Source organism: Oryx dammah, unplaced genomic scaffold, assembly GCF_014754425.2.
Source record: "Oryx dammah isolate SB20612 unplaced genomic scaffold, SCBI_Odam_1.1 HiC_scaffold_3, whole genome shotgun sequence".
NCBI lineage: Eukaryota > Metazoa > Chordata > Mammalia > Artiodactyla > Bovidae > Oryx > Oryx dammah.
The window spans coordinates 18,742,603-18,767,651 of record NW_024070187.1 but is presented as its reverse complement, the minus strand read 5'-3'; the positions used below and the strand labels follow the sequence as shown (position 1 = coordinate 18,767,651).

The window sequence follows — 25,049 nt, the reverse complement described above, 5'->3', positions numbered from 1 at the left end:
AACTGGGTAAATGACTTCCCAGTCAAAACCATATTTCAAGTTTTCTTGATAGCTAACTGTGGCCACATGCCTAGGTTCTGGCTAATAGTATGTATGCAGAAGTAACATGTGCAACTTCTGGTTTGTGCCCTTAAAGAGAAGGAACATGCCCTCCCTTCTCTTCTTCCTCCCTATTTTTTACCTTCTCTTCTTTTTCCTCCTCCCTCCTCTGAAATTCCCTTCCTTCCAAACTGCGGATGTGATAGTGGGAGTTGAACAGCCATCCTGATCTATGAGATAGAAACCCAGTGTTGAGGGTGGTAGATCAATGAAAAAAGACACCTGAGTTCTTAATAACTATGAATCCAATACACTAGCCCTACATTGACTCTGTAGGGTGTTACATGAGAGAAAAATAAAGTTCTATTTTGTCTAAGTCACTCTTATTTTTAGTGTCTTAGCTACAGAAGCTGAACAATATTCTATATATTATGAATAGTTTCTGACTGTCATTTTTTAAGAACTGTTATTACTTTCTCCGATGGGCTAAATAATGCTCCCTCTAAACACACACACACATTTCTGGGCCAAAAGTGAGTTACCAAATGTAACATGTACTTATAAGGAATGTATGGTGAATAGTTTTTCACTTTTCTTTATCATGGAGGAATGATTTCAGCCCACATTCAGTCTATATTTCTAAAGAATACCTCTGTTAGGACTGTCTGTTCAGTGTTGTGGGAAGACAGCCTTTTCAGTGCAACAAGATTTCTTGATAATGTTAAACCTGCCTCATCAGTTGAATTCTTCTGGCTTTGTGTTGATGTGGTAAAAAATACATGATCGGATTTCACCATTAAGAAAATTCTTTCAGCAATACATGTACAGTCAAGTTTGATTCCTGGATAGCTGAACATTTGGGTCATGCGTTTTAAAAAATAAATGTCTCATGACAAAACTTATGAAGATGTAACAATCTGGAAGTCTAGCTCTGTCAGAGAGGCAAGGGTGTGGACAGTTGTGCTGTGGGGGGTGAGGCTACTCTGTCCTTTTAACAGCCATGCTCTTGTTCTTCATATCTGAGGAGAAGGAACGGTGAGGAGGCCTGTGGGCTTGATTTTATTAATGCCACCATCTAGAATACAGATTCTCGGATATTTCATCTTCACAAGATGAGCTGCAAACTGAAAAAAAAAAAAGAAAGCACAAATTTATAAAGGATACACAAAACTGATATCTGTCTAATCCCATTTTTTTCTCAAGCTGCCCCACTCCAGTACTCTTGCCTGGAAAATCCCATGGGCGGAGGAACCTGGTGGGCTGCAGTTCATGGGGTCGCAAAGAGTTGGACACGACTGAGCGACTTCACTTTCACTTTTCACTTTTATGCATTGGAGAAGGAAATGGCAACCCACTCCAGTGTTCTTGCCTGGAGAATCCCAGGGACAGGGGAGCCTGGTGGGCTGCCATCTATGGGGTCGCACAGAGTCAGACACAACTGAAGCGACTTAGCAGCAGCAGCAGCAACAGACAAAACAATGGTGATATCACTGCTGTCACTGTTCTATCAACGAATCATTAGTTTTTAATATAAATTAAATCCCTCTTGCAAATGTATTGATGGTATGGTATAAATGTGTCTCTTTAGTTCTCTTTTAAACTTGTTTGAATAGGCAGTAAATATACATGGTAAACAGTTCTAACAATATAAAAGGGTAAGCAGTGAAACCTAAACTCCTCTTACATTTCTTCTTAGTCCCCCACCCCCAGAAATCATTAACATTCCTATTTTTCCTATATCCTTCCAGTGATTGCCAAAACATTCTCAAATCTATATTTTGAACAATTTTTATAGTATTTTCAACATATTAGTTATTGCAATTACGTGTACAATATCCCAGAGAGGGCCAATGTTGTTTAGTTGCTAAGTTATGTCCGACTCTTCTGTGACCCTATGGACTGTAGCCCTCCAGGCTCCTCTGTCCATGGAATTTCCCAGGCAAGAATACTGGAGTGCATTGCAATTCCTTTCTCCAGGGGGTCTTCCTGGACGAGGGATAGAACCCATGTCTCCTTCACTGGCAGGTGGATTCTTTACTGCTGAGCTACCAGGGAAGGGAGGATCCATAAACTGGTTTCAACATGTTTTTGGAGCAACTGCAATGAACAGTTTGAGACTATAAACTTGGAATAAATAGGAAAGACTGCTCTAAGAAGTCTTCTAGAAGCCTAACAAAGCAGGGCTTTGAAAAATTATCAAGATACACACACATCTCCCTGGCTTGCCCATGTCTACGTATCCAGGATCATTGATTATCTTTCTCTACTCCTTGTACTTGAGCTGTGGACTGTAATCAGTCCCCTGATAGGGATCACTTTAGGACTCCGAGTCTTTTTTTGTTGTACACTGTTGGAAACAGGCTCCAGCTCCCACCAACTCCTGGGTTTTAGTTTCTCTTCAAAACAATCCCCCTCCCACCTGCCTAATTTCTACTTATTTCCCTACTCAGGCTATTCCTTGTCTAGGAGCCAAGTTTGCATTAGGAGACCCTCTTCTCAGCCCCCAGGTTTTTTGTGCACATCTTTATCTTTGGCTTACACCAATGAAAATTGCCTATTTAAGAGTCTGCTTCTCTAGCAAACTGTAAGCTCCTCTAGGACAGTGATGTTTACGTTTGTTTATTTTTTTGGCCACACTGTATGGCATGAAGAATCTTAGTTCCTTGACTGGAGATCGAACCTGTGCCCCTTCACGTGGAAGCGCAGAGTCTTAACCATTGGACCACCTGGGAAGTTCCCCATATCTTTTTATCTCTAATGCCCTGGACATGGCAAGGACTCAATATACGCCTATTGATCTGAACGAAACTATGATACAGGACCAATGACTGAGGGCAAAAGAGTGAAGTGGAGAAGGTTTTTTGGGGCTCTCTGGCATTCCCTCTCTATATGTGGTGTCTTGTTCCTCCTCCTTGGGTGTTTGTGCCCTCACGTTCTTCTTAATTACTTTATCATAAGCTGATCTCAGATCCTTCAAGAAAAATGACTAATACTTGCTCACAATGCTATTGTCTCTTGGGAGTATTTGAAGCTCCTCTGAAGCTTAATATTGGTGGAATCTCAAGCCAGCAGTCTTGACTTTATGGTTCAAGAGAATCACCTGAGTGGTTTGGTCAGGGTAACTTCGAGGCCTCACTCAAAGATTCTGCTAATAAGCAATAGATCTGGGGCTCAGAAATGTTTTATTTTTGTTTTGTTTTTAAACAAACACCATTAGATGATTCTAAAGCAGGTCTGTGGACAATATTTTCAAAAATACTATCTTAAGCCCAAAGGATAAAGATATTGGTAAGTAGGTAAAACAGATGTTGCTGGATTTGGATCTTAGCAATTTTCAGAACAACTCACAGAAATGGACCTCAGTACTGCTGACCCCACTTATCTTCTTCATTTCTATAGAGCCTTAAGAGATTCAAAGGCCATGTACCTTTCAAACCCTACACTCTTCCAGAGCCACTGAGGGTCTCCTTAATAGTAGTTAATGTTGAAGAGAAAAATTGCCCCTTGATCCAAAAGGTATCATGTGAGCCAGAGTGCAAAGGGATCTGATTTTCATCCTGTTCTTCCTGCTTATTTATCCTTGAACCCCAGTCCTTCAGAACAGGGGCACCAGATTCATCTGCCCTGAGTCATTGCAGGCAGCAAGCCCCTGGTACTATATGATTACTGAAACACCTTGGCTTCATTCTTCCACATGCAGTGATACAATTACCATTTAGGTCGAAATTCTAAAATAAACATACCATTACTCAAAAGGTCTTGTGGATAAGCAGTCTTAGCGTTCAGTAATTTCAAAACACTGTAGAAGTCAGAAAATGAGTAAGACAGGACTTACTGTACATTTAACTAATCTCTCTGAAACTCTGCTGTAGAGCTGGAAAGCTCCCACTGTTATTTTAAGAGAAGGGACACAACAAGTAGGTTACTATTGAGCTGGAAAATGGTAAAGGCGAAGCAAGCAGAACTGAGCATTTTATAACAATCAGACTGCTGCAATGTGGGAGGTCTAAGAAGAAAAACAGAAATGGAGCAACAAGGAGATGGCACATGTTTAGGTGCCTTGAAAAGAGGCAAGCCTGTGCTTAAGAAAAAGAGCAAGTGTTGAGTTTTCAGGTTAAGATTATGAGTTTTGCTCCCCCAATCCTCTGCTTGTTGTTCCAATGATCCATGTAACATACTTGGCCCTAACAGTGAAGCCATGACAGCATCTTTCCACTTCTGTGATAGAAACAGCTCTTCTCCATCTATTCATTCGTTCATTCATTTACGTATCAATCAAACGTTTCATTGAACACCCACAAAGTAGCAGGCACTGTTGCAGTTTTTGCAGCACTTACAGTGGAGGAGACAGTACCAATGTTCAGCAGAATTGCTATTATACAAGCAGAAGTTCCAGGTACTTCTGTATTTAACAGAACACTACTCTTTCATTAGTGATACCTGGAGGGAATGAGAACCCAGGTGTGATGGCCACAGGCATTATACTGATCTTTGAGGCTATAGCTGGACAGGTCAGGGAGGAAAGAAAGGGCTATGAATTCATGTGTGAAAATAGCCACGTCACTTATGGAGAAGACACATGGTGGAACAGAGAAGAACCAGGCATACAGAGTTCAGGTTTCATCCATCTTCTGCTCTCTGTCCAGCTCTGGCATTGGTGTGAAGGGCCTGGTGTAGACTGCAACTGAAACTCTGGGAGAGGCCTGACTTCAAGCAGAAATCACAAACCTAGACTTACCGAACAATATTCTTGGTGGAAGTGGCAATATATCACATTGGACCAGTGCTATGAAGCCATCAAAATCATCTAGGTCCTTTTAGTAAACAGTGATACCCAGGCCCACTCTACATCAGTAAGAAGTAGAGTTTCTCGGGATGAATCTCCAGTATCATTTTTGTTTTATTCACCTAGAATCCAGTGTGATTTTATTGTGTAACCAGATTGATGACAGCTTTGTTAGATAATGAGATTCATTTGCTGTTCATGTTTGTTTGGGACCTCAAACTGTAATTCTTGTAAGTATAGTCCAGTGTGGAGAGCAAGTCACTTTGCACTAAAAGAGGCTGCCATGTTGTGGGGCTGGAATTTGCAAGACCAAGTCTTGTGTGGAGACAATGAGGTTCCTCAAACTGCACAATCAGTGTAGATCTTGGAAAAGACCCTGAGGCTGGGAAAGACTGAGGGCAGGAGAACAGGGTGACAGAGGATGAGATAGTTGGATGGCATCACTGACTCAAGGGACGTGAGTTTGAGCAAACGCCAGGAGATAGTGAAGGACAGGGAAGCCTGGCGTGCTGCAGTCCATGAAGTCACAGAGTCGGACATGACTTAGCGACTAAACAACAATAAGAAGACAACATCCTACGTGGAGATGGCAGAATGTAGTATTTTCTGGGATAGAATTTTGGGAATTACGACAATAGTGGCAGCTGCATGTCTTGTGGGATGTGGAGAGGGCAAAGCTCTTGCATTTTTATCATTCTTCTGGTTAGTGGGATCTGGCAGTGGTATTCGTTTCTAGGGTAGGCACACTTCAAATCAGCCCTGTTTGAAAATGGCAGGCTCTTGTGCGCGCCACTCATCTTGTTTTCTCTCTTTATCTTGCATCTTAGCTTGAAATAAGAGGCTGGCATGTTTGTCCAAGGAAATCAAGTTCTACTGTAGGAGGAGAGTGAGTAGAGAAGAGGGATTTTTGATCTGCCACAGAGTAGTGCAGGTTAACCAAGGCCAAGAAATCACAGCTGAGAACAGGTAAAAGGTGTGAGGGGACTAGAGCAGGATCACATTGTTTCTCACTGAGTATCCTAGGAAACTCTGTAGTAGAATGTATAGTAGCGGCAGGAATTTAAGAAAACTGGGCTTCTAAGAGATTCCGCAAGGAGCGCATCGCAGATAATTAAGTTCCTTGATGTGAAAGTCTGGCCTTGTGAGCTTTAAGTTCATAGTGGGGACTTGATAATGGTCATGAATTGACCAACTTCCTGGTGAAAGTCAAACTGAGAAATCTAATATGAACAAAATACAGGTGATTTCTCCATCTAGAGAATAGGGTTGCCTTGGATCAAATATAACTCAAGTACTGTCTTGTCCTGACCCTTGACATTTCTGGGGTCACTAATAAATGTTCTGACCATTTTAATCATTTAACTCAGTGATCCCAGTTAGAAACATAAGAGTTGTGACAAGCATTAGTAGGAAAGAGGTAGAAATACTGTATGATTTCACTCACATGTGGAATTAAAAAGTCAGGCTCATAGAAGCAGAGGTAGAATGGTGGTTGCCAAGAGTGAGGGGATCAATGGGAGGAGATGGGTAGATGTTGGTCAAAGGGTACAAAGTTTCAGTTGTGCAAGATGAATAAATTCTGGAGATCTAATGTACATCACAGTGACTACAGTTACTATATACAGCAAGTATAACAGTACTGCATGGTATACTTGAAATTTGCTAAGAAAGAAAATGGTAACTGTGTGAAGTGATGGATATGTGAATTAGCTTGAATTTGGTGATCATTTAATAATGTATATATATCAAAACATCAAGTTGTACCCATTTAATATATACAAGTCTTCTGTGTCAATTATACCTTATTAACACTGAAACAAAAAAGAGGGCTATATAAGGTGTGAAACCAGTTTTCACAGTATTAACATCTAATAACAATTAGGCAGTGGCTACTTTACTTTCTTATTTCACTCATAGAAGCAAAATCAGCAGGAGGGCAAAACCAAGAAGGCGAACACAAGGTCAGTAATCATCTTACACCCTTATCAAAGGTACCTGTGACAAGTAAGGAGCAGGACAGGTAATTCCAGGGTATTAGTCTAGCATGTTATATACTGAAATATGGTTAATTATGCTTTAAGAAAAAAATGAGAATTTACAAAAACAGATATTATATGGTCTAAGCTTTCTGGTCCATGTTTTTTTTAGAGATAACTATCCTAATGGTGTTTGGGATATTCAGAATCCATCCTACAGTATACATTAGTCTTCTATTCTTGGAACTAATCTTTGGGGATTAAGAAATGTGATAGTATAAAAATTTCATATTAAAAAATTTTTAATCGCTTTGTTCTATGTAAGAAGACATAGAAATAATTGTAGTGCACTAACTCAATGTGTTTTCTCATTTTACTTTTCTGTTGCCAATGTTTTCTGTCTCCATTTCATCTCTTTCCATTCTCTTTCTCTTTACCTTTTCATTAAGAAAAATATCTAAAAATATGAAAATAGATATACATGAGTATAATCAGCCTGTAGGTATCCAACATCCAGCTTGAACAATTATAACTCATAGACAATTTATTTCATTTATTCCTCCTACTCAAGCCTCTCAACCACAATTATCATCTTGATATAAATCCCATATATCATTTAGCACAGAAATATGTATCTCTGAAATAAAATAACTTAAAAAATATAACCATAGGATGACTATCACATTCAATATATTAACAATAATCCATAATATAATGAAATATTCAGTAAGTGTTCAAATTTCTAACTACTTCATATATGTTACCTACTCATCCATCTCTCCCAATATACTGTATGCTCCATAAAAGTAAGGACTTTGTTCAGAACAGAGTCTAGTCCATAGCATTTTCTCTAATATCTGCTGAATAACAGATCCATTTATTCAACAAATATTTTCTGAACACCTACTATGTGTCAGGTATTATGCTAGGTACTGGTTAAGCTGCCTTACTGCCAATGGAAGAGGCAGAAAGGACTTTTGGGCAAACAGCAAGGAAATTGGTTCTGATAAGAGTTAAATGCTATTTTCTTTTATCCTTTACTAATAGGGTATTCTTTCAAATTTTGCATAAGTTGAAAGAGATAAGGTGATTTTTAAAAATGTCTTTAAAAGTTATCAATATAAAAAACATTTATACAAAAAAGTAATTATGATGAAGTTTATATAGAAATAATAAACTTTGTGATAATTTTTATGTAGAATCCAAAGAGTAGTCAGATGAGAGACAACGTCCTCTGTCATTTCTACAGTTAAGGAACCAAAGCAGATGAATGAATATGAAGACAATACAGTGAAAGTTTCATTTCTACTCTTGGCCTCCATTCTTAGTCCTTTTTCTCTCAATGGGTTTGATAATTTTTAATGGTATATGGGCCACTCAAGGGGTATATGGAGAAAAAGATATGTTAATATTTTCATGTACAATGATAAATTTCTCTTCTTTGTCTCTTCTGTTTTACTGTCATATGTGATTCTAACAAAATCCCAGAGGGATAAAAGAAAGGAAAATAATTTTAATGTTTTAAAGTATACACTTTGAATAGAAATGACAAGAAAAATAAATATTTCCCAAAGTCACAAAATATGTAAGCACAAAAGAAGTCAAGGCAACTTCTGCTCCACTGTTGGCTTTGTTTACAGCTCAATGTAAGTTTTTTTTTCCTCTCACATGTCTAAATGATATTTTCCCTCTCTTCCTTTTCCATTTTCCTTTGATTTTTGTTTTCCTTGTTGCTCATATTGGATCACAGCCTTGTCTAACTCAATGAAACTATGAGCCATGCTGTGTAGAGCCACCCAAGATGGACAAGTCATGGTGGAGAGTTCTGACAAAATGTGGTCCATTGGAGAAGAGAATGGCAAATCATTTCAGCATTCTTACCTTGAGAACACCATGAATAGTATGAAAAGGCAAAAAGATATGACACTAAAAGATGAACTCCCCAGGTAGGTAGGTGCCCAGTATGCTACTGGAGAAGAGTGGAGAAATAGCTCCAGAAGGAATGAAGAGGCTGAGCCAAAGCAGAAACAATGCCCAGTTGTGGATGTGTCTTCTGGTAAAGTCCAATGTTTGTAAAGAACAACATTGCATAGGAACCTGGAATGTTAGGTCCACGAATCAAGGTAAATTAGAAGTGGTCAAACAGGAGATAGCAAGAGTGAACACTGACATTTTAGGAATCAGTGAACTAAAATGGACTAGAATTGGCAAATTTAATTCAGATAACCATCATATCTACTACTGTAGGCAAGAATCCCTTAGAAGAAATGGAGTAGCCCTCATAGTCAACAGAAGAGTCAGAAATGCAATACTTGGGTACAATCTAAAAATGACAGAATGATCTCTGTTCATTTCAAAGGCAAACCATTCAATATCACAGTAATCCGAGCCTATGCCTCAACCACCAATGCTGAAGAAGCTGAACTCAAAGAGCTCTATGAAGACATATAAGACTTTCTAGAATTAACATGAAAACAAGATGTCCTTTTCATCATAGGGGACTGGACTATGAAGTATGGAAGTATGAAGTCAAGAAATACATGGAGTAACAGGCAAGTCTGGTCTTGGAGTACAAACTGAGGCACGGCAAAGGTTAACAGTTTTGCCAAGAGAATGTACTGGTCATAGCAAACACCTTCTTCCAACGACACAAGAGAAGATTCTACACCAGGACATCACCAGATGGTCAATACTGAGATCAGATTGATTATATCCTTTGCAGCTGAAGATGAAGAAGCTCTAAACAGTCAGCTGACTGTGGCTCAGATCATGAACTCCTTACTGCCAAATTCAGACTTAAATTGAAGAAAGTAGGGAAAACCACTGGACCATTCAGGTATGACCTAAATCAAATCCCTTACAATTTACAGTGGAAGTGACAAACAGATTCAAGGGATTAGATCTGATAGAGTGCCTGAAGAACTATGGACAGAGGTTTGTAACGTTGTACAGGAGGTGGTGATCAAAACCATCCCCAGAGAGGCCTTACAAACAGCTGAGAAAAGAAGAGAAGCAAAAGGAAAAGGAAAAGGAAAAATTTAACCATCTGAATGCTGAGTTCCAAAGAATAGCAAGGAGAGATAAGAACGCCTCCCCGTGATCAATGCAAAGAAATAGAGGAAAACAATAGAATGGGAAAGACTAGAGATCTCTTCAAGAAAATTAGATACCAAGGGAACACTTCATGTAAAGATGGCACAATAAACGACAGAAATGGTATGGATCTAACAGAAGCAGAAGATATTAAGAAGAGGTGGCAAGAATACACAAAATATCTATACAAAAAAGATTTTAATGACACAGATAACCATGATGGTATGATCACTCACCTAGAGCCAGACATCCTGGAATGTGAAGTCAAGTGGGCCTTAGGAAGCATCACTATGAACAAAGCTAGTGAAGGTGATGGAATTCCAGTTGAGCTATTTCAAATCCTGAAAGATGATGCTGTGAAAGTGCTGCACTCAATATGCCAGCAAATTTGGAAAATGCAGCAGTGGCCACAGGACTGGAAAAGGTCAACTTTCATTCCAATCCCAAAGAAAGGCGATGCCAAAGAATGTTCAAACTACCACACAACTGCACTCATCTCCCATTATAGGAAAGTAATGCTCAAAATTCTCCAAGCCAGGCTTCAACAGTACCTGAACTTTAACCTTCCAGATGTACAAGCTGGATTTAGAAATGGCAGCGGAACCAGAGATCAAATTGCCAATATCCACTGAATAATAGAAAAAGCAAGAGAGTTCCAGAAAATATCTACTTCTGCTTTATTGACTATGCCAAAGCCTTTGACCATGTGGATCACAACAAACTGGAAAATTCTTAGAGATGGGAATACCAGACCAGCTTACCTGCCTCCTGAGAAATGTGTATGAAGGTCAAGAAGCAACAGTTAGAACTGGACATGGAACAATGGACTAGTTTAAAATTGGGAAAGACATGCATCAAGGCTGTATATTGTCACCCTGCTTATTTAACTTATATGCAGAGTACATCATGCAAAATGCCAGGCTGGATGAGGCAGAAGCTGGAAACAAGATTGCCAGGAGAAGCATCAATAACCTCAGATATGCAGATGACACCACCCTTATGGCATAAAGCAAAGAAGAACTAAAGAGCCTCTTGATGAAAGTGAAAGAGGTGAGTGAAAAAGCTGGCTTAAAAGTCAACATTCAAAAAACGAAGATCGTGGCAACCAGTCCCATCACTTCATGGCAAATAGATGGGGAAACAATGGAAACAGTGAGAGACTTTATTTTGGGGGGCTCCAAAATCACTACAGATGGTGACTACAGTCATGAAATTAAAAGACGTTTGCTCTTTGGAAGAAAAGCTATGGCCAACCTAGACAGCATATTTAAAAGCAGAGACATTACTTTGCTGACAAAGGTCTCTCTAGTTAAAGCTATGATTTTTTCAGTAGTCGTGTATGGATGTGAGAGTTGTACCATAAAGAAAGCTGAGTGCCAAAGGACTGATGCTTTTGAACTGTGGTGTTGGAGAAGACTCTTGAGTATCCCTTGGACTGCAAGGAGAGCAAAACCGTCAATTAATCCTGAATATATACACTGGATAATATTCAATTAATCCTGAATATATACATTGGAAGGGCTGATGCTGAAACTGAAGCTCCAATACTTTAGCTATCTGATGTGAAGACGTGACTCATTTGAAAAGACCCTGATGCTGGGAGAGACTGAAGGCAGGAGGAGAAGAGGATGACAGAGGATGAGATGGGTGGATGGTATCACCCACTCAATGGATATAAGTGTGAGTAAGCTCCGGGAGTTGCTGAAGGACAGGGAAGCCTGGTGTGCTGCAGTCCACAGGGTCGCAAAGAGTTGGACTTGACTGATTGACTGAAAAACAATAAATCCCATCACTTGCACTAAAGCAAATTTTTCTTATATACAAGATATTAATATTTTGTAATGGAGACAATGGATTTTTACAATTTCTTGAAACAAATACAAGTTATATCTTTTAATGGTCTTTTGACAATCTCCTTTCAGCTATCAGCTGGACTTTGTCTCCTCTCCTAAAATAATACATTTATAATAAGTGGCGCAGTGGTAATGAATTTGCCTACAATGCAGGGGAATGTGAGTTTGATCCTAGGGTTAGGAAGATCCTCTGGAGAAGGAAATGGCAACTTTTGCTTGGGAAATTTCATGGATAGAGGAGGCTGGCAGGATACAATCCATAGAGGTGCAAACAGCTGGACACAACTGAGTGAGTGAGCACACACAAAGAAAAGCCCTACATCTTTTTGTTTTGTGTTAGGTAGGTAGAATAGGGAAATGAAGTCCAAAATGGCGGTGGCTAAAAAACAAGGAAGGTCAAAGGAAGGTCAGGACCAGAGTGAAGACTTCAGGTAGAATGAACAGCACTCCTGGCTAAGCCCAATTTGCATAGGGCAGGCCCAGGTGGAGGCAAAAACATATAAAAGGAGGAGCCAAAGCACGCTCTCTCTCTTTCTCTCCCACGTGAGTGTGCTCTCTCTCTCTCTCCCCCCCCCCCCCCGCATGCGTGTGCTCTATCTCTTTCTCTCCCATATGCGTGTGCTCTCTCTCCCACGTGAGTGTGCTCTCTCTCTCTCCCGCGTGAGTGTGCTCTCTCTCTCTCTGTCCTGTGTGCGTGCTCTCTCTCTTCCTCTCCCCCATGCGTGCACTCTTTCTCTCTCTCTCCCTCTCTCTCTCCCCCCTCCCACGTGATCCTCCACTCTCTTCCCTTCAAATCTTTGGGTTGGCATGCCCTCATGCTTCAAGGATGGATTCTCCTGCTATCTTCTAAATAAAACAGAGCTATAACACTGATTTGCCTAAGAGCTATAACACGGTTTGTCCAAGACCCGAGAGCTGTGACGCGCCGAGGGCTCTAATGTCCGTTGCTCCAAATCTTTGTTGTGACGAGACAAAGAACTGAGGAACACACACTCGCGTGACATCTATGGTGCCGTTACTCAGATGTAACCAGGCTGAAACAACCTCCGCGTGGAAGAGGCCAAGCACAGCAGGAGCCCAACTCAGCGAAGCTCCCGTGCTAGAAGCGGAAGGCGAAGAAACCCAGCACAGGGGAAGGCCCACCGTGCTGGAAACCGGGACAGAGAAAAACAAACTCGGCAGAAAGCTCATGTGGCCCAGTCTCAGATCCCAGAAGACCTTTGGTTAAGGTAAGAGGTCCTCGCTGGAGGGACATGCCTAACGAAATCTTGATTCCTTTACAATCTCTTGTTTCTTGTTCCCTCAAACCTCCTGTGAACAGGCGGGCGGCAGGGGGCACAACTGAGGGACTCTGGAGAGACTACTCCTCAGCATGTCCCAAAGGCGCTATCTGCTGAGCCCCAGTAGTTGTTACACAAGCCGGTGGGGGTTCTTCTGTCCTTTCTCTGTGCCAAGGATCAGACCAATGAAGTTGTGAGCACTGGTCAGATATTTAGCAAATTTTCTGGCGGGCTATGAAGGGGATTCCTTGGCACGTTTTTCCCACTGCTTTTTCCTCCTGTCCTTCAGCTCTCTCCTGGGACTCAAGCTCCGCCAAAACTAATGAAACTCAGGCCGTGATGTCTCATTGCAAAAATTCATTGAGAGACAAAGTGATAAGAGGTGGATTTGTTAGGATCCAGAGAGAAGCCACTCTTCAGGGTGTGAACCATTGCCAAGGGCAAGGGCTGGGGCCATGGAATTAGGCCTGGCTAGGTTTTGTGAAGGGGTAGGGTTCATATGCTAATGAGTGGGAGGATCATCCCTACCATTGGGGAACCACCCACTCCTCCCTCTTTTGCTTTGGAGCTGTCCTGCCATCTCTGGGTGTGTCTGTTGGCTTATAGATTGGGGATTAAGTACTTGAATTTTACTTTTCATCTTGGACCCAGTTGGTTTTAATTGGTTTACATTATCCCCTTGTGCTATGTCATTCTTTCAAAGGTTGTGCTCTTCCCCCTTCCCTCCTGTTTCATGCTCTTTGCCTGACCCCATCCAGACCCACAAGGTTGCCTCTACAATCTTCTGGAGAGACAACCAGAAAATAGCTGGCCTTGGGAGGGAAATACTCTATAATACCCAACCCTCTAATTCTATCTAGTACTGGTCACACTGGAGACCTTGGGGACGCCCAACTCCAGTCCGGGGATCCCAGGAGGTCATCACGCCTTGACCTGCCTAGGGATCAGGTCCTCGAAAGGTTGTCATGCCTCAACCTGCTCGGGGATCTGCTAGTCTCAGGGGTCCCAGGAGGTCATCACGCCTCGACCTGCCCAGGGACCCAATTCTCGGGAGGCTGTCATGCCTCGACCTGCCCGGGGATTCGATCTCTAGGAGGCTGTCATGCCTCAGCCTGCCTGGGGATCTGAACCCTGACCTGGGGACACCTGGCTCTCAGGTTGCAACAGTACTAGGTAGGATGAGCTTACATCATATCTCTTCCCGTCTATGGTGGGCAAACTAGCAATGAGTTACAAACCCCTTAACTCTACCCAGCACTGGTCATGCTGGAGACCTTGGGGATGCCCAAACTCCAGTCCAGGGGTCCCAGGAGGTCATCACGCCTTGACCTGCCTAGGGATCTGGTCCTCGAAAGGTTGTCATGCCTCAACCTGCTCGGGGATCTGCTAGTCCCAGGGGTACCACGAGGTCGTCACGCCTCGACCTGCCCAGGGACCCAATTCTCAGGAGGCCGTCATGCCTCGACCTGCCCGGGGATTCGATCTCTAGGAGGCTGTCACGCCTCAGCCTGCCTGGGGATCTGCACCCTGACCCAGGGACGCCTGGCTCTCAGGCTGCAATAGTTCTGGGTAGGATAAGCTTCAGAAAGACTCACCCCTAAGGAAGTCCATCAATGGAAACAGAAGGAAGCCTATTACTTGTGGGACTGTGCCCAGTCTCAGCAATAACTCAGGAGCCCAATGAGAACCCCACTGCCTTTCTGGAAAGGCTAAAAGAAGCATTCCAAAAGTTTACCAATCTGGACTTAGACTCTTACGAGGGACAGGTGACTTTAAAGGACAAATTCCTGTCCCAATGTGCATCAGATATCAGAATTAAGTTACAACAACTACAACAGCAGGACCCTGCTGTCTCTTTAGATGAGATGGTACAGACAGCCACCAATACCTTTTATAACAGAGAACAGGAGAAGGAGGCCAAGGCCCAGGAGAAGGAGAGAAAGAAAGAGACAAGGCCTGCCCAGATGCTGGCCGCCCTCCAGAGAAGCCCTATGGCAAACCCTGAGTCCTTGAAGGACAAGGCACAAGTCTCCTAGAACGGCTGGCCACAAATGCCATCAACTGGGACACTGGGTGGCACTCTGCCCTTGGGACCCAAGAGCCTCAAGGTTAAGCGCCAAGCCTACCCTCATGATGTTTCAAGAGGACTGAAGCGGCCCACTCCAGCCAGCCTGCCTGTCACAGATAACCATCACGGGGCTGGAGCCAAGGGTGCAACTGGATGTGGCAGGTAGGTCTGAGAATTTCTTGGTTGACACAGGGGCTACCTACTCTGTCTTGATCTCCTACTCTGGAGCCTTCTCCTCCCCAAGCTGTACCATTTTGGGTGCCACAGGAAAAGCAACTACTAAAAGATTCACCCGAGCACTTCTTTGTTGCTGGGATGGACAAATATTTTCCCACCAGTTTCTGGTGGTCCCTGAGTGTCCTACTCCCTTATTGGGAAGAGATATACTCACTAAACTGGGGACCACCCTTGTGATGGGAAGTTTTTCAGCCCCTAGAGCTCTACAGCTCCTGGTTACTACTGAGCAACCCATTACACCTTCAATAGAGAGGGACCAAAAACCACAGGAAGACAAAATTAACCCCCAGGTGTGGGATCAGGGGATTCCTGGATGAGCCTACCAAGCCAAATCGGTCATCATTGTCCTTTGAGGTCCCACTCAGTTTCCTAACTGGAAACAATACCCTCTCAAAAGAGAGGCTCGGGAGGGACTACAGCCTTTAATAAATAAATTCCTTGCTTGCAGGCTATTGGTCCCCACCAGTTCGCCATGTAACACCCCAATCCTCTCAGTAAAGAAGAAAGACGGAAGCTGGCGAATGATGCAAGGTCTCTGGATCATAAATGGAGCTGTAGTCCCCCTCCATCCCACAGTGCCCAATCCCTATGTAACCTTGGGAGAAATCCCACCCAGTGCCAAGTGGTTTACAGTCTTAGATCTCAAAGATGCATTTTTTTGCATACCACTGGCTAAAGAATCCCAATATCTTTTCGCCTTTGAGTGGGAGGCCCCAGGAGAAAAATGCCAACAGATGACTTGGACAGTATTACCTCAGGGGTTCAGAGATAGCCCCCACCTGTTTGGACAGGCCCTTAGCTGGGATCTCCTAGATCTGGACCTGGGACCTAATGGAAAAATATTACAATACGTAGATGACCTACTAATCTGTTCTCCAGATGAGAAAAGTGCCCAACAACATGCAATTCAGGTTCTAAACTTCTTGGCAGAAAGAGGATATAAAGTCTCCCGTGCTAAGGCAGATGGTTGAGACAAAGGTCACTTACCTGGGAGTTCAGATTACACACGGGTCCAGGAGGCTGTCCTCTGATCGGGTACAAGGGATCCTCCAGCTGCCCTCCCCCATGACTCGAAAACAATTGCGAGCTTTCCTGGGACTAACTGGATATTGTAGAATCTGGATACCCAACTATGGTGTAATTGCCCAGCCCTTATATGAAAGCTTAAAGGGACGAGATGATTCAATCCCACTGATGTGGGGAACTCCTCAAAAGAAGGCAGAGGCTACACTAAAACAGGCCTTAACTCAGGCACCTGCCTTGAGGTTGCCAGACCCAGAAAAAGCATTCCAACTTTATGTCCAAGAAAGAGAGGGAATAGCCTCAGGAGTGTTAACTCACAGGTTGGGATCTGAGCCCCAGCCTGTAGCTTACTTATCCAAAAAGCTTGATCCAACTACCTGAGGCTGGCCCCCCTGCCTTCGAAATCTTGCAACTATTGCAATCGTGATAGAAGATGCTTTAAAAGTTTGCTTTGGGGGCAAACTAACTATTTTTACCAGCCACCAAGTACAACAACTCCTAAATGGGAGAGGCCATTTATGGATGTCTGATCAAAGAACCCTCAGATATCAAGTAATGCTGATGGAAAATCCAGGCCTCACTATATCCCCTTGTGAGGTTCTTAACCCAGCCACCCTCCTGCCTACCCCCGAGGGCTCTCTCCCCTTTCACTCTTGTCTAGAAACCTTGGACCACTGGACAAAACCCCGAGAGGGATTGTCAGAAGATCCTCTGACCAATCCTGAGGAAATCTGGTACACTGACGGAAGCAGCTTTGTCTTGGATGGAAAAAGAAGAGCCGGGTATGCAGTAGTCTCCAATTTTGAGACCATAGAGGCTAAGCCTCTGCCACCAGCAGTCAAGGTACCAGGACATGACTCCTGGATTCACTACTCACGAGTCAAGCCATGGAAGAAGACAGAAGAGGACACTCAATACACCTGTGAGCCCCTGGGAGATCTCAGATACCTATTCAGGACTACCAATGAGTGCCATTTTAATGAACACCCCCAAAATCTGGTTTCTGGGGATAAGATTTCTCAGGATAGCTCTAAAGAGCCAACCCAGCTTGACAGAGATTGTATTCCAAAACAGACAAGAGATAGATCTTCTGATCCCTGAACAAGGAGGGACTTGAGCCAACCTGGCGATGTGAATTTAAAATTGACTAATGCCCCTACCAGTCCTGGTTATGCTATATTGATGATGCTTATGATTATTCCATGAACTGTCAATTGTCTAACCCATTTTGTCTCTGCCCAGGTCAACAAGCTACAACATGCAGTGCCAGTTCAACAAAGATATAAAACTACAGCTGACCACGAAAAATATCACACCCTTAGATGGACACTGCTATAAGGACTCTGAGGCTTGAGACTAGCAAGAGGGGGAGGCCCAACACCCCTCACTACCCCACTTTAGCAGGAAGTAGCCAGAAAGACCTTGACGCCCCTATTCCCAACGAATTGGGCTTCCCATCTCTTAGGGAAACGGAGTCCAAAATGGTGGTGGCTAAAAAACAAGGAAGGTCAAAGGAAGGTCCAAGGACCAGAGTGAAGACTTCAGGTAGAACGAACAGCACTCCTGGCTGAGCCCAATTTGCATAGGGCAGGCCCAGGTGGAGGCAAAAACATATAAAAGGAGGAGCCAAAGCACACTTTCTCTCTTTCTCTCCCGCATGTGCTCTCTTTTTCTCTTTCTCTCCCGCGTACATGTGCTCTCTCTCTCTCCTGCGTGAGTGTGCTCTCTCTCTCCCGCATGTGTGCTCTCTCTCTCTCTCTCTCTCCCCCTGTCTCTCTCCCCCTCTTCCACGCTCCTCCACTCTCTTCCCTTCAAATCTTTGGGTTGGCACGCCCTCACGCTTCGAGGATGGATTCTCCTGCTATCTTCTGAATAAAACAGAGCTGTAACACTGATTTGCCTAAGAGCTATAACATGGTTTGTCCAAGACCCGAGAGCTGTGACGCGCCGAGGGCTCTGATTTCCGTTGCTCCAGATCTTTGTTGTGATGAGACAAAGAACCAAGGAACATACACTCAGGTAATGTGAGTTTGATCCTAGGGTTAGGAAGATCCTCTGGAGAAGGAAATGGCAACTTTTGCTTGGGAAATTTCATGGATAGAGGAGCCTGGCAGGATACAATCCATAGAGTTGCAAACAGTTGGACACGACTGAGTGAGTGAGCACACACAAAGAAAAGCCCTACATCTTTTTGTTTTGTATTATAGAATATTAAGTGTTTATAACTGGAAGGATTCTATACATACCCATATAGTTTTCACTCTCTTGAATTCCAGTCTGAACCTCTAAATACTTGACTGACATTTTTTTATACTAGCATCCCATGAGCACTTCAAACTCAGTATATCCCAACATCATTACATTTCCTCCAAACCTACTTTATTTTCTCTTCCTTATCTGTTAAAGGTATCGGCAACCTCCCCAAAGTCAAATCTGAAAACTTTAAGGTGATATTTTACTTAAAAAAAATCAAAACTTCCTTTGGCTCCATACTTGATTAGGAACAAAACTGTGTTAGTTCTGTGACTTACCTTGGATCCATTCCCTCTTTTCCATTCCTCAGCTCATACTTCATTTTAGACCCCAATTACTCTTGAATTAGTCCCTCAGCTGTTCTTGCACTTTTAGTTCTTCCCATTCCATTTTACCCAGTACCCTGCTACCTAGGTGGTAACATTATGGAGGGCCTTCAGGAAATCCCCAGTAACTGTTGTGTAGAGATATGTTCCTTCGTAGGGCTAGTGCCCTTCAGCAAGATGTGTGGATTTCTTATAAGGAATAGCTTGCTTATTTATAGTCAGTAAGGGCAATCTGTAGTACCTAAAAGTTCTTATTCAAAGTTTCATTTTGATAATATTAAGTCTAAAGTTTCTTTGAATTTTGAGAATGACAAAAGAAATTCATTTTAGACTTATTCTTTAGGTTAAAGGTTAATGAGAAGGTTGTCCTTTAGTATCTCAAATAAGGTAAAAGAAGATAGTGACAGTATGTTACCAGATGCATTGAGTCACATAATAATAGCAGGGAGGCCATTTCCTGAAATCTCTTGAAAGTTGCAGAGCTTTGGCTGTCGGTCTCAGAGAAACCTCTGTTGTCTTTTCTCAACAGGCATTTGAGCTTTGCTGACACTGGGGACTTAGAAACTATTTAGACAGTGGGAGACTGCAAGCTTAAGACAGAAGGTCAACTAAAGGTAGAATCTGGATAGAATCTGGCACTGAAATAGACTGGGAATATAGGAAGAGTGAAATTCTTTAACTGGTCTTTAGTTCTTGGTGTTTTAAAATTTCAATTTCTTTGGGAACATGGGCAAAAGAGAGGTGAGACACTTAAAAATAACTTTCCAAATGATTTTCTAAACTACAGCTGAGAATGTTACTTTCCTTCTTTAAAAGCTCCCCACTGCTAAAATGTAAACTCCCTAGCATAGCATTGAAAGCCTTCTATAACCAAATACCCAACCTATCTTTCCAGCCTTATCTGTAGTTAAAATGCTCTTCAGAGAAGCCCTGTGCTTTCTAATCAGCCTGTGTTATTTCCTTTGCCTGGAATGTTCCCGCCTGACTACGCCCTTCTCTCAACACTTTACCTTACTGAAATCCTACTGATAATTCAAGATCTAGGTCTATTATCACCTTCCCCATGAAACTTGAGGAATCCTTCACTCAACTTGAAGAAATTCCTTCCTTCTCACTGATTTTCTACAACTTAAACTATAAATCTCATAGCACATTGCATATTCCACTTTTGAGTTTTAATCAGTTGTATATGGGCCTTATCTTTTTAATTAGATTTTTTCACTTCATACATGTCTTATCTTAATTAGATTGCAAGTTTTATATGGCCAAAGACTGCCTTTCTCATTTCTGCTTCCTCATAACAGTTTCCATCATGTAGACACTCAATGTTTGTTGTCTTAAACTAAACTTGTAGTTGATATTAGCATTTTTTCTATCGACTTCTTTTTACTAATTTCTATAAGTGCACTGTCTACTGCAAACTATTATTTTTAAGATGTTCATTCTTAACTTAGTCATTAATTTAACCACCAAATATGAATTGAGTGCTTGCTACCTGAAGGGCACTATGCTAGGGGCTGGGGGTCTGACAATGAATACAATGTAATTCCTGTCCTCAGTGAGCCTGGAGTTCAGTAGGAGATGCAGGTAAGTGGACAGGTGACTACAATACCATTTGATAAATGCTACACAGAACCATTATTTAAAGTTGTACAAATTGTGCCTGACATGAGAGAATATGGAAAAGAGGTAAGTGAAGCATGAAATGTAGCCCCATCCTCTCCAATCCAAGCTTTGTGGCCTTACATGGTGCTGTGTTCCTAAATGAACACATTTATCTAATGCACAAAGAAATTCTGTATGTGGTCTCAATGCCACTATAAGAGTAAGTAAGTAAAATATTTTCTATGAGCACTTGGAAAAGGTACTTAGTTCCAGACTTGAGGAATTAAGAATGAATTCCATGAAGAAATGCTATATGAACAGCTTTTCAAGACAAAAGGGTGAACAGAAATAAGAATGCTTCAAATAGAGAGAAGTACAAAGAGACAGTTAGTATATAAGGGACTATGAGTAGTTTAACTATGGCTGGACTCTAAGAGCAGTGAGAATGAGCTTGAGAAACAGAGTCCAATTCAAGAAAGGCCTTATAACCTATGATTAGAGTTTGAATTTTGATGGCAATGGGAAGTCATACAGGCATTCTGACAATGATCAGGTATCATTTCACAAATCTCATCGGTTGTAGGGTGGAACCGGGGGAAGAAGGGCGTGTGCACGTGAGGACAGTGGGGAACTGTAGCAGGTTAGGCATGAGATATTGATCTCAGTGAAGACAGGTTGGAAATGAATACAAGAGAATTTCAGACCTGCTTAACGGGATGATAAGACAAATAGTAATTCTCCATAAAGTTTATTCCACCAGCAAAGGAGAGAAAATTCACTCTTTCAGTCAAATAGGCTGGGTGGTATGGAGGAAGGTGTAGGAACTTTGTAGCTGGACAGCACAGAGTTTGAATCAGGGTTCTGTTAATACCACTGGTTAGCTGTGGGATCTTAGGTAAGTCATTTAGCCTTTTGGGCCTTAGTTTCTTCACTTGTTAAATCTGTAATAATAATACACTTTCCTAGTATATTTAAAGTGTTGCTGAGAGGTTTAAATTTGATATTATATATGTAAGTGCTTGATTCATACTAAATAGTTTCTATAAAGCTAGTTTCCTCCTTTTCTCCTCTTTCCTTTCCCCAAGTGATCCTTTAATAGGAAAGCCATTTACAACTTCCTGCAATTGTACAGATTCAAACTTAAAAGACCAGAGTTCTTCCCATATGGAACGTAATGTAGGGCTTCACAGTGTAAATGGTGAACTGTTTATGTTGGAGCAGTAATTTATACTAGTGACTCATAGTTTACTGGGTCACATATAGTTCTGGCAATCAGAAGAAAGCTTATGAATCTATTCTCTGAAAAAATATATCATACAGCACATATGTATATAACACTTTGAACAAAATTTTAATTAATTCAAATAATTTCTAAAACTCATGTGAATTCTAGGTTAAAATTTTTCCTTTAAATTAATATATTTAATTAAAAATTTTATGATAGTGACCTAGTATTTATGCATAAGGGAAACTGGGATCTTTCTACAGATGTACAGATAAGTGTTCAAAAACAGCTTATACTTTCAAATAAGTTCCCTTAAGAATGGCTATGTGGAAGTTTTCTGAAAAGCTGACATTAAAGAAATAGGAGAAAACATTTTGGATATGACATAAAAGTTTGTTTTTATGACCTAAAAGCATACTGGCTCGTATTAGAGGATAAGCCTCTTTTGATAAAATTCCATCATCTAATACCATCAATGTATCAGGAGCTTTAATGAGTTCTGTGGCACATTTCCCTATGATCTGCAATACTGGGGGCCAGAACTTCGGCAACAGTCATTTATCCATTTCTGTTTATACTAGACAACTGAGAACGGTAAACCCACACTGTGTCCAAGGCACCAGTCATATTACACACAGTATACCATGCTCTGAAAAGGATGTATACATTAAAAACTCAGATTCCACGGCCAAACCCCAAACTTTGTAGGTCAAGAGGGAGGGTGAGTATGGTTAGTTTCTCATTCAGCCACAAACATTCCTGTGGTAAGGAATAATTAATTGTCAGGCTATGGAGAGCAGGTTTAGGTATACAGAATAACACATATTAAGACAAAATAACTTTTGTCCAGTGACAGGTCATGAATATAGTGCCAGGGATCACAAGATTCAGATAATGACTTGGCAGTTTTTTTTTCTGGAAATTGTAAATGAGCTCCCTCTGTTTTTTTAAAAAATTGCTTATACACATAAATAACATATTCAATAAACATGTTAAAAAACCAAAGTCTAGGTCAGGTGTTTTAGGGTTCCTGTTACTGCAACTCCTACATTGCTTTTCAATTCACACAATTTTTGAAAGGTTATAAGAATAGGGATTCTCAGGACAGGTTTTATTTTAGTTCATAGGCTTTTAAAAGTAAATTATCCTCCATCGCTTAACAAATGTAAAGTTATATAGAAGAGTTTTCACTGTTACTCTTGAGCCTCATATGATGTCTAGTGTCTTCAAGTTGCATTAATATCTAAATTGTTTCCTTATAATCTGATAAAAACCCACAGACCAAAAAATTTGCTGACAAAAAAGGCAAGGAAAAGGTCAAGAGAAAAGCCAAGTTTAACCATAACCAGTGCTTACAGTTCTAACAAGACCAAGAAAGAATTCCTTATATACTTGAAAATTATAAAGGAGATTCACTTCCTATTATCAAAATGCCTAAGGTACAATGATAAAGAGATGTAATGTGTTTTTTGACAGAGGGTTTCATACAAAGTAAAGGTATTGTATTAATTGGACAAACTAGACAGATACTGTCAGGAGCTAGAGAAATTTACTATAGGGATAACACATGCTGAATTGGTTTAAGGAGTTTTCAGAATTGTTTGGTCCCCTTTGAACACACACTTGGAGGAGGACAATCTCAAATGCCTGAGGCCAAAAGCTAAGGGAAGAGCTTGAGCAGAGAGGGAAGAAAGGAGACAGAGCTAGAGAAAAATGGAAAAGGCAAGGGCTACTGGTGATTATCTCAGTATCACAAATCTTGGTTTAGCTTAAGAGATCCAGAAAGTAATGGGGTGGGACTGGAGGGCAGGAGCTTCCTATTACTGCAATACAAATTAACTTCCAATCCGACATGGAAAGGTCAAATAACTCTGGCTTCCAGGGGACTGTTCAGTTCAGTTCAGTCGCTCAGTCGTGTCCGACTCTTTGCGACCCCGTGAACTGCAGCACGCCAGGCCTCCCCATCCATCACCATCTCCCAGAGTTCACTCAGACTCACGTCCATCGAGTTGGTGATGCCATCCAGCCATCTCATCCTCTGTCGTCCCCTTCTCCTCCTGCCCCTAATCCCTCCCAGCATCAGAATCTTTTCCAATGAGTCAACTCTTCACATGAGGTGGCCAAAGTACTGGAGTTCCAGGGCTGATCTTCAGAATGGACTGGTTGGATCTCCTTGCAGTCCAAGGGACTCTCAAGAGTCTTCTCCAACACCATAGTTCAAAAGCATCAATTCTTCGGCGCTCAGCTTTCTTCACAGTCCAACTCTCACATCCATACATGACCACAGGAAAAACCATAGCCTTGACCAGACGGACCTTTGTTGGCAAAGTAATGTCTCTGCTTTTCAATACGCTATCTAGGTTGGTCATAATTTTTCTTCCAAGGAGTAAGCGTCTTTTAATTTCATAGCTGCAGTCACCATCTGCAGTGATCTTGGAGCCCCAAAAAATAAAGTCTGACACTGTTTCCACTGTTTCCCCATCTATTTCCCAACAATTGGAGAATCATCTTATTTTTAGAAATAGTTGTAACAGTATGCCTTGCTTATTATAAATCTGCTTATTTTCACTTGAAAACAAATGCCATATTTTAAATTTAATCCTTACATGCCAAGGATAGAAAATATCAGCTACATACAATGTTTAGTCATAGAATTGCCACAAAAATCATCTCTTGTCTAGGCTTCTGAATCAAATGCTATTCAGAAGTGTTTGTTTTGTTTTAAAGAAAAGAATAACACCACACATGGCTTATTACTGAAGATGGCTCTTATGTTCTCAGATGAATATTTCTTCTGATGACAAAAGAAAAGCACTGATTTCATGCCAAGAGGATATCCAAAGGGTTGTTGACAAGTCAAAGTGAAACACAAAGATTCCTTCAATTTCTTTCTTAGATAACTTTTTGATGTGATACACTAGCAGTGATGAAATCTTTGTGGTCTTATAACCAGTAAATATAATCTAGATAAAGAGTAATTATTTTTAGAGTTTCATGTGTTTCAGTGACTAACATAGTAATATGATGTACTGTTGAAGGGACTCACTGAAAGTAAACAGTGACAGAGTTTCATTTTGCTCTGGTCAATGTTGTTGGCCATTTTCCTGTCTGAGACCTATCACTAGCTCGAGTGGGATCCCACTGCATTATTTTCCCACAAGGGAAAAAAGGAAACCCAGTAATACTTTAAAGCATACTGTTGTGCTAAGTCATCATTGTTGCTAAACATTATTATGTACTTCTAGGAAAGAAGTGGATTCACCATGATGTTTGGTCAGCCTAAAA

The 25,049-nt window shown here is 41.5% G+C and overlaps 1 protein-coding gene across 1 annotated transcript in view; it reads right to left on the bottom strand.

Annotated features, from left to right (window-relative positions):
• Window positions 1-498: 498 nt before the first annotated feature.
• Window positions 499-25,049, bottom strand: part of TBCK (TBC1 domain containing kinase) — a 208,727-nt gene continuing 184,176 nt past the window's right edge. The window contains exon 26 of the mRNA XM_040237515.1: window positions 499-1,163. Within this exon, the coding sequence (XP_040093449.1) occupies window positions 1,053-1,163 (111 nt within the window). The 3' untranslated portion in view covers window positions 499-1,052. The remainder of the gene's footprint in view (window positions 1,164-25,049) is intronic.